Source organism: Agelaius tricolor, unplaced genomic scaffold (genome assembly GCF_023055355.1).
Source record: "Agelaius tricolor isolate 1412-34295 unplaced genomic scaffold, bAgeTri1.0.p SCAF_3, whole genome shotgun sequence".
Lineage (NCBI taxonomy): Eukaryota > Metazoa > Chordata > Aves > Passeriformes > Icteridae > Agelaius > Agelaius tricolor.
In genome coordinates this window covers 2919621-2933894 of record NW_027269263.1, presented here as the reverse complement: position 1 = coordinate 2933894, position 14274 = coordinate 2919621, and the positions used below count along the sequence as shown (strand labels likewise).

General features: G+C 43.1%; 1 protein-coding gene across 1 annotated transcript; it reads right to left on the bottom strand.

Moving 5' to 3' along the window:
- Positions 1-4933: 4933 nt before the first annotated feature.
- LOC139587698 (aldo-keto reductase family 1 member B1-like) lies at positions 4934-14273 on the bottom strand. Its single transcript, XM_071422139.1, has 10 exons — positions 14117-14273; positions 13716-13883; positions 13143-13259; positions 11736-11813; positions 11223-11345; positions 7956-8062; positions 7722-7803; positions 7209-7292; positions 6297-6379; positions 4934-5571 (listed from the first exon to the last, which is right to left on the bottom strand). The coding sequence occupies exons 1-10, from the start codon at positions 14180-14182 to the stop codon at positions 5529-5531; spliced, it is 951 nt and encodes a 316-aa protein (XP_071278240.1). The 5' UTR covers positions 14183-14273; the 3' UTR covers positions 4934-5528.
- Between the last annotated feature and the right edge of the window lies 1 nt (position 14274).

The window sequence follows — 14274 nt, the reverse complement described above, 5'->3', positions numbered from 1 at the left end:
GTTAGAAAGTGAACTCTGTGGAAGGTGCTCTGCTGCCTGTGGTCACTTGTCAATCCACAGCACTGGCAGAAATCCCCACTGAACGCTGAAGCATACAGCCTGTCTTGAAATATTCTCTACTTCATAGGAATTTTCTAACCACATTCCAATTTAATCACAGCTATCAGACTTGAAGCTATTTACAGGATGTTTATAGACCGTGGTAGGCAGGAAGTCAGACTAGATGATCACAGTAGCCATATAATAGTAAAAAATTCAAAACAAGTTAGAAGCCAGAGATTGTGCATTTGTTTCAGAGACAATAGATCTTTTTCAGCTGCAGAGACTTTAGTAAAGGTAAAAGGAGAAGAATTTGGGTGGTGTCAGCTGCTGGGAAATAAAGCCCCCCTGTTTTGCAGCAGAACCACAGCCCTATTTACAACGTGCCTTTCTAGAAGAGAGTTGCTGCCTCACAGCAAGCACAGCCCTGAGCCTGCTGCCAGGAGCAAATGGAAAGGTTTATAGTATCCCAAGTTAATTTTCAGTTTCTATCAGCTGTGCAGCAGTGCTCTTGCACCAAACCCACACATACATCATTCCTAGTCAGCAGTGACATTATCTGAGCCCAGTAAAATGAAAACACCTTAGCTTAGCATTTTGTCTTTGTATCCCAACACATTGTCCCATGACTTCAGCTTTTTATTGTGGAGTTCATCCATTCTGGTAGAGTCAAGCCTCATGAAAAGTTCCAAAAGGGCTGGATGAAAAAAGTAAAGTGTTATGTCTGTGTTTTGGAGGGAAAACTGGACAACACAGGTAATGAACAACAGGTAAAAATCCCAAACTCTTTGCTGATCATTGCTGCTCAAGTTCCCCATCTATTGGAATTCCAAGTTCTCTCATATTGTTCAAAACAAAACTGAATGAGAAGCCAAAGACTGTCAGATACAAACCTACTTCATGAACTTTTTGCATTCACTCCTACACAAGAAATACTGCTCCTTGCCTTCCTCTGAATCTTAAAAAAAAAAAAAAGACTTACAGAAGACTGATTAGGATAATCAATGGCCTAGGAGTAATTTATACAGATGGCAATTAAGATTTTCCTTGATCTGACACCAGTAAAAGGAGCTGTGCCAGATGTTTATCAAACCTGCAAAAACAGACCACTTACTATTTCCTCCACTGTAAAAATCAGCAGAATCAAATTAATCTATCAGCAAATCAGCACAAAACAAATAAGAGATGGCAATTCTTCAAACTGTGAGTGTGAAGCATCATTCCCTTGGAACCTAACAGGTTCAGAAGGTAACCTAACAGCAGAGTGTTAACTGACGGCTGTTAAACATAAAAGAACAAGCTGCTGTCAGAATATTTAAATAACACTTTGCTGCAATGCTCAATTTACTCATCTTTAGCAACTGATTTTGACCACAGCTGGAGACAAGATGCTGCAATATGTAGATACTTAGTCTGATTCAGTTCAGCTGTTCTTATGAGCAACTAGCAGCTGGCTTGTAATCAGGCCTGTTTCAGTTTAGCAAAGTTTGATTTTGCAATCAGCTTTTATTTTTTTTCCTTAAGAATTTGAGGGGAAAATGGAGTTTTGCAGCTGTTTGCACTCGTGGTTCTGTATCATGCACTTGAACAAGTTAAAATGCAAAAGCAATGTGGCCTATTTCAGGGTTTTAAGAGCTGCCTCACAGCTAAAATAAACAAGGTCCTGCCAGAATAAGACAGGGCTCTGTACTTTTAAGGAAACCAAGGACAAGGCAGAGGGAGGGATGACAAACAGTTACTGACAGTTTGTAGGTGACACACTAGGGAATTATTAAGTGACTGAAACAAAAATAATTTATCCCAAGGTAACTGTTCTGTGCCCCAGTTAAGCAAAAGACTCCAGATTTCTAGCTGAATCTTCAACACAGTGAATACCAATTTAAATCCAAAGACAGGATTTTCTCTTCCCATTTTGAATACTGGAGTTTCCTGTGCCCCAGTTTTCACAGTTGAAAACTGAAACAAGTGCATTCCCATAGCATTTGTGCAGTCCTGTGAGCTGAGCAAGAGGAGTCCTGTCTCCTTTCTCCCTGGGGGAAGCAAACACCAAGTTAGAGAGCATCATTTGAAAAGTGATTTCAGCCAGGCAGGCCTGTGTATTTGTGTCCCAGTACCAGAAGTAAAGCTATTTTCTCTCAAAGGAACATCAACTGCAACCTGAAGCAAACATGATGTCAGACTATCTGTGCTGTCCTACCTTCAACCAGCAAGATGCCAACTCCAAATTATTGTATTCTCCTCTACTACACAAAAAACCTTGCAAAAACAGTATCTTGCCTTCTCTAATGAGATAATTGCTAATTTTCTCTACCTGTTTTCCCTGATAAATCAGTTCACCATCATTCCTTGCTACCAAGTAAATGCATTTGTCCTGTGAGACCCATTTTCTGCTACACATGAAATAAAATCCTGCTAATCTGGTGTCATTTGGAGCAGTGAGTACAGCTGGAAGTGAAACAGATTTTGTGCAAGTACTGCTTTTACCAGTTTCAAGGACAAGTTTTTTTCTGTTAGCTGTTCCTAATCTTTCCTGTAGGCTGGAAATCCTCTTCCCAGGGTGTGCCACAGGATCACACCAGCTCAGCTGCTGCAGCAGAGTCCCCAGAATGTCTAGGAAGAGGCCGACAAGGTGGAGCTGAACTACAAGTTCTTAAATTAAGAACACAAAACAAAACAACACCAACTTTTCATTGGAAGAGCTACAAGACTGTATTTGTCCTTAAAAAGGCTTTGATCAGAAACCCAGAGATCTGTCAAATCACAATACAAAAACAAATGCTGTGAACAGTTTCAGCAGGAAGAGCTCAGCTGGCAGCAATGCTGAGCTCCGGATACTGAGCTCTTTGATCTTTCCACTTTACCTTTTAGGAGATGAAAGGAAATCTCTGCTCTTGTAGGCAGAGAGAATGGCACAAGCATGGTGGTACAACAGCCTCTATTTTACTGTAATAATTCCTAGATCAACCTAGACTAAAGGAAGACTGCCCCTTCCTCCATCTCAGCCTTAATTATATGCTTGGAGAAGCAATCCAAACCCATTAAGGGTGACAGGGTTTCCTGTCACTCCCTCCCCAAGCTGACAGCAGCCTGCTTTCTGTTCAAGCTTGTGCATCATTACCCCTGCACTCAGGTGCTTCTCTGCTTTCCCTCTATTCCCACTCTGACACTTCAAGCTCCAAGCCCTCTGCCGGCTAAGTGCTGCACTGTGCTCCAGAACGACCCTTTCCAAATTCCTTCCCACTAAGTCATGCAGTGAAATACAGAGAGAGCCTGTTACAATGCCACTCCACCCCAGTGCTCTCCCTTCTGCTGTGGAGCAGTCTGTCTCCAGTAAAATTCCTACTTCCAGAATGGAAAATTTCATTTCAAACTTCCATAAAGCTGCAGTGAAATGAAAACAGAGGAAGCTAACAGAACCTGATGTACTATTTTGGGAACCCTGACCCTCAATGTAACTTCTTGCCAGAACACACTTGTCACAAAAAATGTTATTTGCAAGCAAGTAAACATTGCCCCAAACAGTTTTCTGCCACAGCTCAGACTAAGCAAAGAACATCACATCTTCTGGCTTTTTAGATGCCTCAGGGCTTTTGTTTATCACATTAGAGATTCCCAAAAACAGTTGCAGAGCTGAAGCTTTCTGTACGTGCTTTTAAGTCCAGAATTTAAAGTGATTTATAATCAATTTATATTAGAAGAACCAGCATTAGAGGAGCATATTGCTTCAAGTCAGACACTGATTCTTTCCTTCTCATATTTTAAGTTAACTCAATCTTGTCTGTTCAGCCTATTGTAAATTATTGTGACCAAAACCATGTTGCATGCTAATTCTGGTCTTGGCATTACTGGAAAGATTTTAAAATACTGTTAGAATTTTTCTTTCTTTCTAATAAATACTAACCATTACATTGATAAAGCAGATTTTTTTTGTAATTTTCAATTAGTATGACTCCTTAGACTCCTTTTGATCAGAACCAGGAAACAAACCACCTATTTCACAAATACTTTGATATCAAATTGCCTTCATGTTACATTTTAACCTGGCCAAGTTCACTTTAAGGTTTGCTATACAGTTATGGAATCACAATCCTACATTTACCATTCAGATGGGTTATGCATTAACAGCCCTGGGGTCCCCTTCTTCCATCTCTTCCGAGAGAACCTCCTCAGAGGGACCATTCACACATCCCAAACCCACTCAGACATCTGAAAAACTCTCACAGGAATATGCAAGAAAGTTCCCCAACATTAGTTACTGCTTTTACCAGTGCCCACATGCATTTTGTGAATAGTCTTGAGCAGCTCTCAGGTGGCAACGGCTTTAAAACCACTATGTGCAAGCATTGTGAAAACCATAAACACAGCTCACAAACCAGAAGTTCAGTATCAGCCTGTTTTTCTATGCTCCCTGAACAAAGCTTTACACAGGATTTTCTTGGAAGCCCATTTTTTACTATATTTGCCAATGGTATCTTGTACAATCACAGAATTCCTTCCTGAATCATGTGCTCCCTGCTGGAGAGGGCAAGTTTTCTACTGCTTATTAAAGCAATGCTGTGTAGGCTTCAAGTCTTCAGTGGAATGAGTTTTCTACTAGCAAAAGTACACTATCACCTCAGTAAGATAAAAACTGAATTAAACATGACTGCACTGCTTGTCAGAACCAAACCAGTTCTATTTAAAGAGAGGCACAAACAGACTCAGTGGCCACAAGTTCAACCATGAGAACAGCAGGCAGCTCCCAGAGCACATGCAAGAAGTCAGCATCAACAGATGATTTTGTGGGGGATGGTAATTTTCTTGCTTTTGTGTAATCTCTAGAGACAGCTGATATTATACAGCTGCTCCAGCATTACCACCATTAGAGCATGACTGAAATAACCATCTCATTACACACAGTAATGAAACTGTATTTTATTATAAGCAAAACAGCTTTTATATCACCAAGAAACCAGGATCTATACACTTTTCAAAGAGCTACCCATGTAGAAATCACTTAGAAATCAACTTATACTTCCAATTAGAGGGAAAATAAAAAGGTATGGAGTGTTAAAAAGAAACAAAACCAACCCCAAAAGTAACAAGAAAAAAAAAAAAGCAAACCTCATTATGCAATATCTGCCAATATCCTGGTCCTTCCAGACAACAATAGTCACTAGCTCCAAATCACAGTATTCCAAAATAAAAGTGACTGCTTGCTCAAACTTGCTCAAGGCTTTCTGCTTACCAATTCCAGATTTGCTGTTTGGCAAAGAAAATCTACTAGTCCACACAGTGTGCTCTCCAGAACCATTTCAGCATTTCCTTCTTCCAAAAAAGAAAACAGCACAAAGTCACAGAGTACATATACTGCATCTTTGTGGGGGAAAAAGAAAGGAAAAAATGCAAGTGTGGAGGGGTGTCTGATGCAGTGAAAAAGCTACACAGACAACTCAAAGGCAACAGCAGAAGCATATCTGGGAAGCCTGGAGAAAGGCAGGGAACCATCTTCAGTATTCTGCATTGAAAGGGTAACCCTTGTGAGTTTTGCACCTGGAGGAAATCAAAAAGCAAAGATTATCTCACATCCCAAAGCCATTGCCTGCATCTGTAACCACTTCAAAGACCCACCAAGGGAAGAGATTAACTGTATTAAAGCGAAGTTTGTTTCTCTTTTCCTTGGTGACATGCTGCATTTCCAAACAAAAAGACCCTTCTGTTGTTTGGGTGATGGGACCTAGAGATGCTTTCTAGACAACTAAGTCAAGATTTTGCTATTTACTGAAAGGAAGACCTTTTTTTGCAGCTTTCTAAAAAAGATTTCAAATCTGGATCTACACTTTCAAGTAGCAAATCCTCATGTCATATTTTGAATGTTCATCTACCTTCCCAACAACTCCTGAAGAACACACAGATTTTGTAATGTACTTCAGACAAAACAGCATGAGCAAAGCTAATCAAGTTTTCAAGTCTGCATCATGCTCATTCCTCCAATAGGGACAAAAAAATTACAAATAAGAGGCCTCCTGTTGCAATTCCAGCTACAAAGAGTTTCTTGGCAACTGAACTGAAAATGAAGTTTGCTCAATACTCATCATGTTTTGGTTCACAAAATGAACATTTAAAAAAAAATCTTACTCTGGAAAGTTCTTTAGAAGATGACCCCTTTGAAAATTGAGTTTGCATATCCTGAATTTCAGTCAAGACTACCATCTGTAGCTTCATTCACTGAACTATGTGATAACTTAATCATTTAAAGAAAAGGAAGTGCCACTTACACAAACATTTCACAGGCTCTCCAGTTTCTATTAAAGCTGAGAATAGTTGCCATCTCCTCTTTAGTCAATTCAAAGTCAAACACCTAACAGGAGAAAAAGCCAGAAATCACCTCTTTGAACAAAGCAGTGCTTATAAGCAAGAAAAAAAATTAGGAAAAAAATAATCCCAAAATGAAAGAACAAGTCCACAGCATAGGTGCTTGTTGGAAGTGACTTCTTCACAAGGGAAAGGAAAAAGAAAAAAGACAAGACTCCCTGGATTTGTGAGCCTCCTCTAGCTGGAGTGGGAGAGGGAGATGAGCAGGAAGAGGCAGGAATTATAGACTCTCAAGTTGCAGTTACACCTGCCAGCTGCTTGAAGAAGTTTGGGGAGCACTGTGTAGCAGAATGCCTCCATCTCCCATTGGCCAAGAATGCATCTTTCTGTGCTAAGCCAAAGGAGCAGCTGCAAGACCTCCACATTCCACCTAAAGCCACTGAGTGTTTGGAAGCAAAATCCTAATACTGGGTCCAGTCCAGGACCACTGAATTCAGAGCAGCAACATGGTTTATGGACACCAGGACTATTTCCTTAAAAGTGCTTGCTTTAAGAAGTCTTCTGGGGTGTGCTACTGCACTCAGGCCCCAAAGAAGCTGTCAAATGACTCATTCACATGACACAAAACAGGAAGAATCACAATGTAACTGCTCAGATTATCAGGATAGAGCATTTCCCAAAGCTTTGGCCACTCCTGCTCTCCCACTGTAATCTTAAATTCAGCCCTCGGGAGACAGGTAAACACATGGAGGAAAAGCTCAGTCCTCTTGTCAGAAGAGCACCTGGGAAGGGTGAGAAAGGCTCCCTGCTGGCTGTGCAGGGAGAAGCCAAGCCATCCTTGGACATGCCATGCATCAGCTCACTCCACTACCCACCTGGAAGTTCTCCACAATGCGCTGCGGGGTGACGGATTTGGGAATCACAACCACGTTCCTCTGGATGTGGAACCGGATGAGAACCTGCAAGAGGCACAGCACTGCATCAGAGAGGGGATGGCTCCTGCTCCATGCAAGCACAGCCTGTTTAGCTCTGCTAAACAGTAAGTAATTTACAGGTACTTCTGTAAATGGTACAATTCAGCAGAATTAACTCACTCTGTGGAGCTGCTTGTAAAATTTTATCTGAATTCTCACCCAGATTTTGAGTAGGCTATTCAAATGTTCCCTTCTTTGCCACAACACTTGAGATGGCAAGACAAACAAACATAGCACCATCTCTAGATGGGTCAAGAAAATGTTTCTTGTGATGATCAGAGCACCCTTGCAAGCATGCATGGAAGGCCACAAACCTGCACTGCTACCTAACACCATAGGGGACAAACAGCCAGCCTGTCCTCTACACTGTCATGAGCTTATGCTACAGGAAGGGGTACTGTGGCACCCACCCACCTGTGCTGGGGTTTTGTTGTGCTTGGCTGCAATCTCTTTGATCTTGGGGTCATCCAGCAAGGAAGGATCCTCGGGCTTAGCCCTATACAGAGGAAAAAAGATTAGTGGCAAGAAACCCCTATAGGTCCAACCTAGTAAAGATCTGTATCTGGATGAAAAATTAATGCTGTACATTAGCATGTAGCTCAGTTCTTCCAGAATAAGCCACACAGCTCCCTGGCAAAGCAGCCTTACCATGGTCTGTCAGGGGAGCCCAGGGGGCTGTAGGCTGTCACAGCAATCCCTTTGGATTGGCAGTACTTGATCAGCTTCTCCTGGGTAAGGTATGGATGACACTCCACCTGCCAACATAAAAACATAGAGACTGACAGTGACTTAACTGCTTTAACATGTTCCAGGGATTAGTTTAATCAAAGGCTGATTTTTGTGCTAACTCAATAGTCTCTAAGCACTATTATAGTCTTTATTTTCTCTATGCCCCACCCCCTTACTACTATTTATAGTAGCTCTTCTTGCAGTGAAGGGTCCAAGGACTGTGACAAAACTCCTTAAAACTTGGCTGATTTGGATCATCTCCAGCATATGGGTGACCAGCTACACAATTGCTTTAATGGGACAGTAAAATGCACACCCAGGAGAGCTGTAAAACCGCAGCAATAGGATTGCAGACCAAAGTTCTTTTTTCACCCCTAATTAAACATGCCATAATATTTTTTCACGGCTACCATATTAACTTCAAGGTCAGCATTGTTCCATTAGTCTTTATTTGCTTTGTGTCAATACTCACACTAAACACCTCTAATGTGAAAATGTTGAGAATGGTTGGCTGCTACAGATTTTAGACCTTCAGCCTAGTGCCCATTACAGACCTTTTACAACCACACGTGCACTTAGCATGAACTTCCATAAGAAGAGCTGCATAATGGAATACAGCCTCCTGCCCAGTGGGTGTGTGTTCTGGCAGGCACATGCACAGCTAGGGAGTATGGATCAGGAACTGCTCACGTGTCAGGAGGCAGTGAATGAGCATGAATATTTGATACTTTGCACAGAGGGACTTTCAGGATAGCTGCACACCAGGGAGCACTACTTTTCTTCCAGCAGGCAACAGCAAGAACCCTTTGGACTATGCTGCCATTTGAGCCTCCTGCAGCTGCACTCTGAGGGCAGTCCCTGGAAACTTGTGCTGCTGGCAGGTGGAGCAAGGCAGTGCAAAACATGGAATCAGTTTACAGCGTGGAGCTCTTTATTTGTGGTTCTAGCTGCCTGCTGTTATCAGAGGCCTGCATGCCTCTTTCCCCTCTGAGACATGCTGGAATATTAAACAGAACAGAGAGCTCCATTTTTAGGACATACTATACATATTTATTTTGCTTCAGCAGTTGCAGAAAGACAGCTATTTAAGAGTAATAGAGCATCTAGTTTTCTTAACTATTCAATAAGTAGAATTCATGCAACAAAAGCAAGGCACAGTCATCCTCACCTCTCCACTGGCACTCAACTTGAAAAATTAAATTAAATACTAGCATCATTGTTATGTAATTACTACCTTACCAAATTAATTTCTCACTACAATTGAAACCAACTCAACCTGGCTGCAGTCAAATAAAGAATGGGAATGACAAGAAAGACAGGGGATTACATGTGAGATATCTGCACAGAGTTTTCAGGAAACACTCTATTAGCCCAACTGGTAAATGTTAGTAAGCTTTCAGGCTTGCAGGCATTTCTTCAGAAGCCATAGTTTATAAAGGACAGGAACCAAAGACCCAATGCTTTATGCTAAACTTGATTAAAATCAATAATCATTTAGAGTCTGAGGGCATTTCCAAGTATCAGAGGTCCAAGATCAGTGACCCCTATGCCAGAGAAGGTAATTGGTATGATGATAATGATACTAATGATATTGTATACATAATAATAATGTAATTGTCATACAGTGATTGTGGCAATGAGGTGTGGCAGATGTGGAAAGGTTACCTAAAACTCAGTTTTCTGAAAGTGCTTTGGGGCAGATAATGCTCAAGTTACCACAATAAATGACCACAATAAATGTTTTAATAATCAGTAATTGACTAGAGTCCTTCAAATGCCCTAAGAGTCAAGGTTAAGTCTAGGCAGATCCCACTGGGGCCTGTCCTAGGACTTGTCCACTTCAGCAACCTGTGCCAGTCTATAATCATGTCAATCTTGAAGATGATGTCAAACTGGGGAACAACCACTCAAGGGCAGGACTGCCACTGCAGCAGGACCCATTCAGGCAGAAACAACAGGCAAACAAAACCCTGAAGGAATTCAACAAGGCTGCACACAAAGCCATGAACCTGAGAAGGAAAAGCCCCTGGCAATAGCACAGGCTGGAACCTGACTACCTGTAAAGCAGCCATGCTAGAAAGGACTGGGGGCAGGACATGAGGCAGCAGTGAGCCCTGGCAGAAGGAACACAGCCAGTAAACTGTGAGAAGGGATCATTTGCCTCTACTCATCCTTGCCAGACCACCTTCATTACACTGTGTCCAGTTTTCCTCTTCCCAGCTCCCCTCAGCAGCAGAAATACTGACAGACTGCCATCAATTCAGCAGAGAAACTCCAGGATGGGGAAGTGCTGGAGAACCTGCCAGACTGGGAGAGGCTGAGAGAGCTGGGCTTCTTGTGCCTGGGCAAGGGAAGGCTTCAGGCCTCCTAGCAGCAGCTTTTCAGCACCTAAAAGGGGTCATTCATAGACAAGCCAAGCTCTTTAGTGGTGCTTGGAGGAAGGCAACAGATGCAAGCTGAAAACAAGAGAGGTTGAAACTGGATGCAGGAGAACTCCCCCTCCCTGTCATACACTCACAGGGGTCAGGGAGCAGAGCACACTGCCTGGGGAGGCTGTGCAGCCTCCATCCTCACAGGTTTTCAAGATGGATAAAGCCCTGGACAACCTGGTCTGATCTCAGGGCTGATGTTTCTCTGAGCAGATCATCTCCCAAGGTCTCCTGCCACCTGAATTTTCCTAAGATTTCATTCAAGTGCTGTCTATACAATTTCTACTCTATTGCCCACCCTGCAAATCCATCTCCTCCTAACGCTCATTAACTCTTGAGTCCATAAAGCATGTTCCTGATCAATTCCCTCAATCATCTGCAACAGGAACTGGCTTCTCCACAGAAGTGTCATGAAAAGGTCATCCAATTCTCTCTATATACATACACCAAGTCTTACTCTACTGCAAGAAGTTTTTCGAGCTCATCTGAGCTCCCCCTCCTTTCCTCCTACAAGGAGGGATTCTGGAGCTGCTCATTGCCAGATTTCCAAGCAGTGGCACAGAGTTCATAAAACCAGCATCACCTGGAGGGTGAGATTGAAGAATATGTAGTCTATGAAGTGGAATATGTCTATTCCAGTCTCTTTCTATAACCTTATTTCAAAGTAAGGCCTTCGTAATTTTCTTAAAAATACCCGCAACAAATGACCACACAAAGAAGAACACCAAACACTTGCCTCTGCCACTTTGCAGCTCACCTGATTATTTGCAGGTTTGTACTTCAGTCCTGGCTTGTTCAAGATTCTTTCAATCTGCTCATGGTTGAAGTTGGAGATTCCAATGGCTTTTACCAGGCCAGCATCCACCAGCTCCTCCATGGCCTGGCAGAAAAGAAGCACCAAGTCAGCATCTAATACACAAAGGCAGGGCCTGAACAGCACATGCTTCCTGACATGCCTTGTTTCCTTCATAAGACACCTAAATGAAGTGTTTAGATTTTCAGAGTTCAAGTTTGAGGGAAAAAACCCCAGAGCACTGGTGTGTATGTGCCATGCTTCCCATACTCAAAGGACTCATTCTTTGAGATTATGGTCAGAAATTCCCAGGTCAGAACTGGAAAATGATGAATTGATACATGACAATTTGCTATTGCACCAGTGAGTCTTTCCAAGTAATTCCAAGTACATGAGATTGCCATCTAGTCTCAGCAGTCTTTGATGCTCTCATTACCTTCATCAGTCTAAACTTTCTCCTGCTGTGGCTGAACTTACCTCCCACGTGTCTAGAATATCTGTGTTGCTGGAGATACCAATGCCTTTGTCATCTACAGGGAACAGGTCCTCTCCTGCCTGTCGGTGAGAGAGAAATTGCTTGAAACACACATTATTGGAAGGTTGGGTTAACACCAGCTGAAGACCATGAGCCTATAAACACTTGTTAACTAATTATCTACATATGTGTTAGACTTTAATACTATCTATACACTTCAGTGTTTTCTTTTGTGTTCTCATGGTACTGTGGTGGTTTTTTTGCCTACAGTCAAGCCAGTAAGGACAGATACTTCTGATGGACACTGTGTCCCCTGGCTCATCAAAATCCATATGGTGAAACTTAAGTCTCCGCTTGTAACGCAGAAATTAGAATCACAGCCAGTTTACAAAAATACACAGCTGTCACCTGCTCATAATGAAGTGTTTTAGTGAAATGCATAATAAGGACCCACTTAGGACTTGGAATATGTTCACCTTATACTGGACCAGATTTTCTGACAGATCTTTCACGGGGAGTCTCATTGCTTAAATTGCTGGCACAGGGAAGGTTAGAACACGCTGTGTCCCTGTTAGGACTATCTGCCAGGTATCAACTTCATTCAAAACCAGTTATTTTCTACTCACTCATTATTTACACCGCAACACATTTTCACTTTGATAGTTCTGTCCATGTGAAACTAATTTTAAAAATACAGATGTTACAAAGAACAGTTCATCTTGGTAGCAAGAGGTAGAGAGAAAATCTTGATCAAGTTCTCACTGAAAGCCTAAGCTTGGACATATTCAAGCTGAGACATCAGTTCCTTTGCATGCAGACAGTGGAAGAGTTAGGAACTAAAAAGCTTAACTCCTTTTAGAGTTAAAAAGTTTAACTCTTTTTAGAGCTTGTAAAATGCTAAAGCTCCTCTAGCAAAGGTCAGTTCAAGCTGGATTGTATTTAAGGACTCAGTGGTTAAAGACAGAAATGAAACACAAGTAATCTCTTATTCTGTGATCCTGTAACATGCAGAGGAAAGAACTTCAGTCGGGCAGCAAGGTATAGCCCTCTTCCCACAAAGATGGAACCACACTGAGTGTAACTTTGGGTTTTTAGAAAACAACATAAACATTAATAAAAAGGAAAGAGATATAACTTCTGCTTCCAGCAGGGAAACCCATCCCTAGGGTTCAAGGTCTGCCTCTTCCATGACCGAAAGAGCAGCAGATGCCATGCAAGAAGGGATCTCAGAGGCAAAAATCAACAGCCTGGCTCACATGGGCACAGTAAAGCTGAGCACCAGATCAGTGCTATTACACAACACACAGAGAATGATCTGTGCAATTGAAGCAATCACTGGGCTATAAAGCCATGTAGCTCCTCATAATTGCTACTCACAGAAAAAGCCAAGGACACTGCTGTTACTGTACCTTCAAACCAAGGGGCCAGTGGATGAGGTACAGATCCAGGTAATCCAGTTTGAGGGCAGTAAGAGTCTTCTGGCAGGCTCCCTTCACCAGATGCTTCTCATGAAACGTGCACCACAGCTGGAGACAAAAAGCCAAGGCACATTGTGACCTCTTGGGTTAAAGCTCTTGGGACTCTTCTGTACTGTTCAGCAGGGTGCCTGTCCCCTTGGGAAAGTGATGTGAAATCAGGTCATCCTAGAGCTCTTCCAGTGGGGCTGTTCTGTGAGCAGCACTGGCCTGTTATCCTGGGCAATGTGTGCAGTGGCAGCACACAGGACTGCACGGTGTCCTGGCAGACAGCAGAAGTGGTCTTGTTTCACTTATTAAGACTAAAGCTGAAAGTATTACCCAGATTTGTGGTAGGGACCCTGCATAATACTGAATACAGGATGAGGTAAAGCAGGAATCTCAGGAATGGCTTAAGCGATGCTCTGAATTGTTCCCAGATGCACAGAGTAGGTAAGTAAAGAAGTGGGGAGTTACTTTAAAATAAAAACGTATCCCCTGGTATATCCTATATTACCAGACACGTACCTTACTGACGACAAAGAGGTCCTCTCGTTTCACAACGCCTTCCTTGATTTTCTGCTGGATCCCTTCCCCAACTTCGTTCTCGTTCTGGTACACATAGGCACAGTCGAGGTGGCGGTACCCGGCATCGATGGCAGCCGTCACCGCAGCTGTCACCTTCCCTGGCTGGGACTGAAAAAAGCGATGGCAGAAAAAGCGCTCATCAACACAGTATCGAAGACCTTTCTCACGGCAAGATAGAACTAAGAAAGCCACGACATCCAAAGCAAACCCCAGCTACAACAAAGCCAAATCCCAGCGGCGGCCTGGCGCCGGTGGCGCCGGCAGCGTTCGCAGGGCCCGAGCCGTGCTCCTTCCTCCCTTCCTTCCCCGCTCCCCATCGCCCAAGGGAGCGCCCCCGGTACCTTCCACGTGCCCAGCCCCAGGATGGGCATCTTAGCCCCGGTGTTGAGCTGCACGTAGCTCGCCATGGCCGCACCAGCAGCACCACCGCGGCCGCGGCCGAACCCCGCGCCTTTAATAGCGAGCGGGACCGGGCCCGCCCCGCCCGGCGCGGCGCGGG

Bases quoted from the DNA above. Each gene is read 5' to 3' on its own strand.
- LOC139587698 (XM_071422139.1), bottom strand. From the start codon at position 14,182: ATGGCGAGCTACGTGCAGCTCAACACCGGGGCTAAGATGCCCATCCTG. The intron at 7,293-7,721 runs GTGGGTGGGTGC...TGCCTCTTGCAG, and splicing joins ACAACAAAACCCCAGCACAG to GTTCTCATCCGGTTCCACAT. The intron at 6,380-7,208 runs GTGGGTAGTGGA...TTCTCCTGTTAG, and splicing joins GCATTGTGGAGAACTTCCAG to GTGTTTGACTTTGAATTGAC.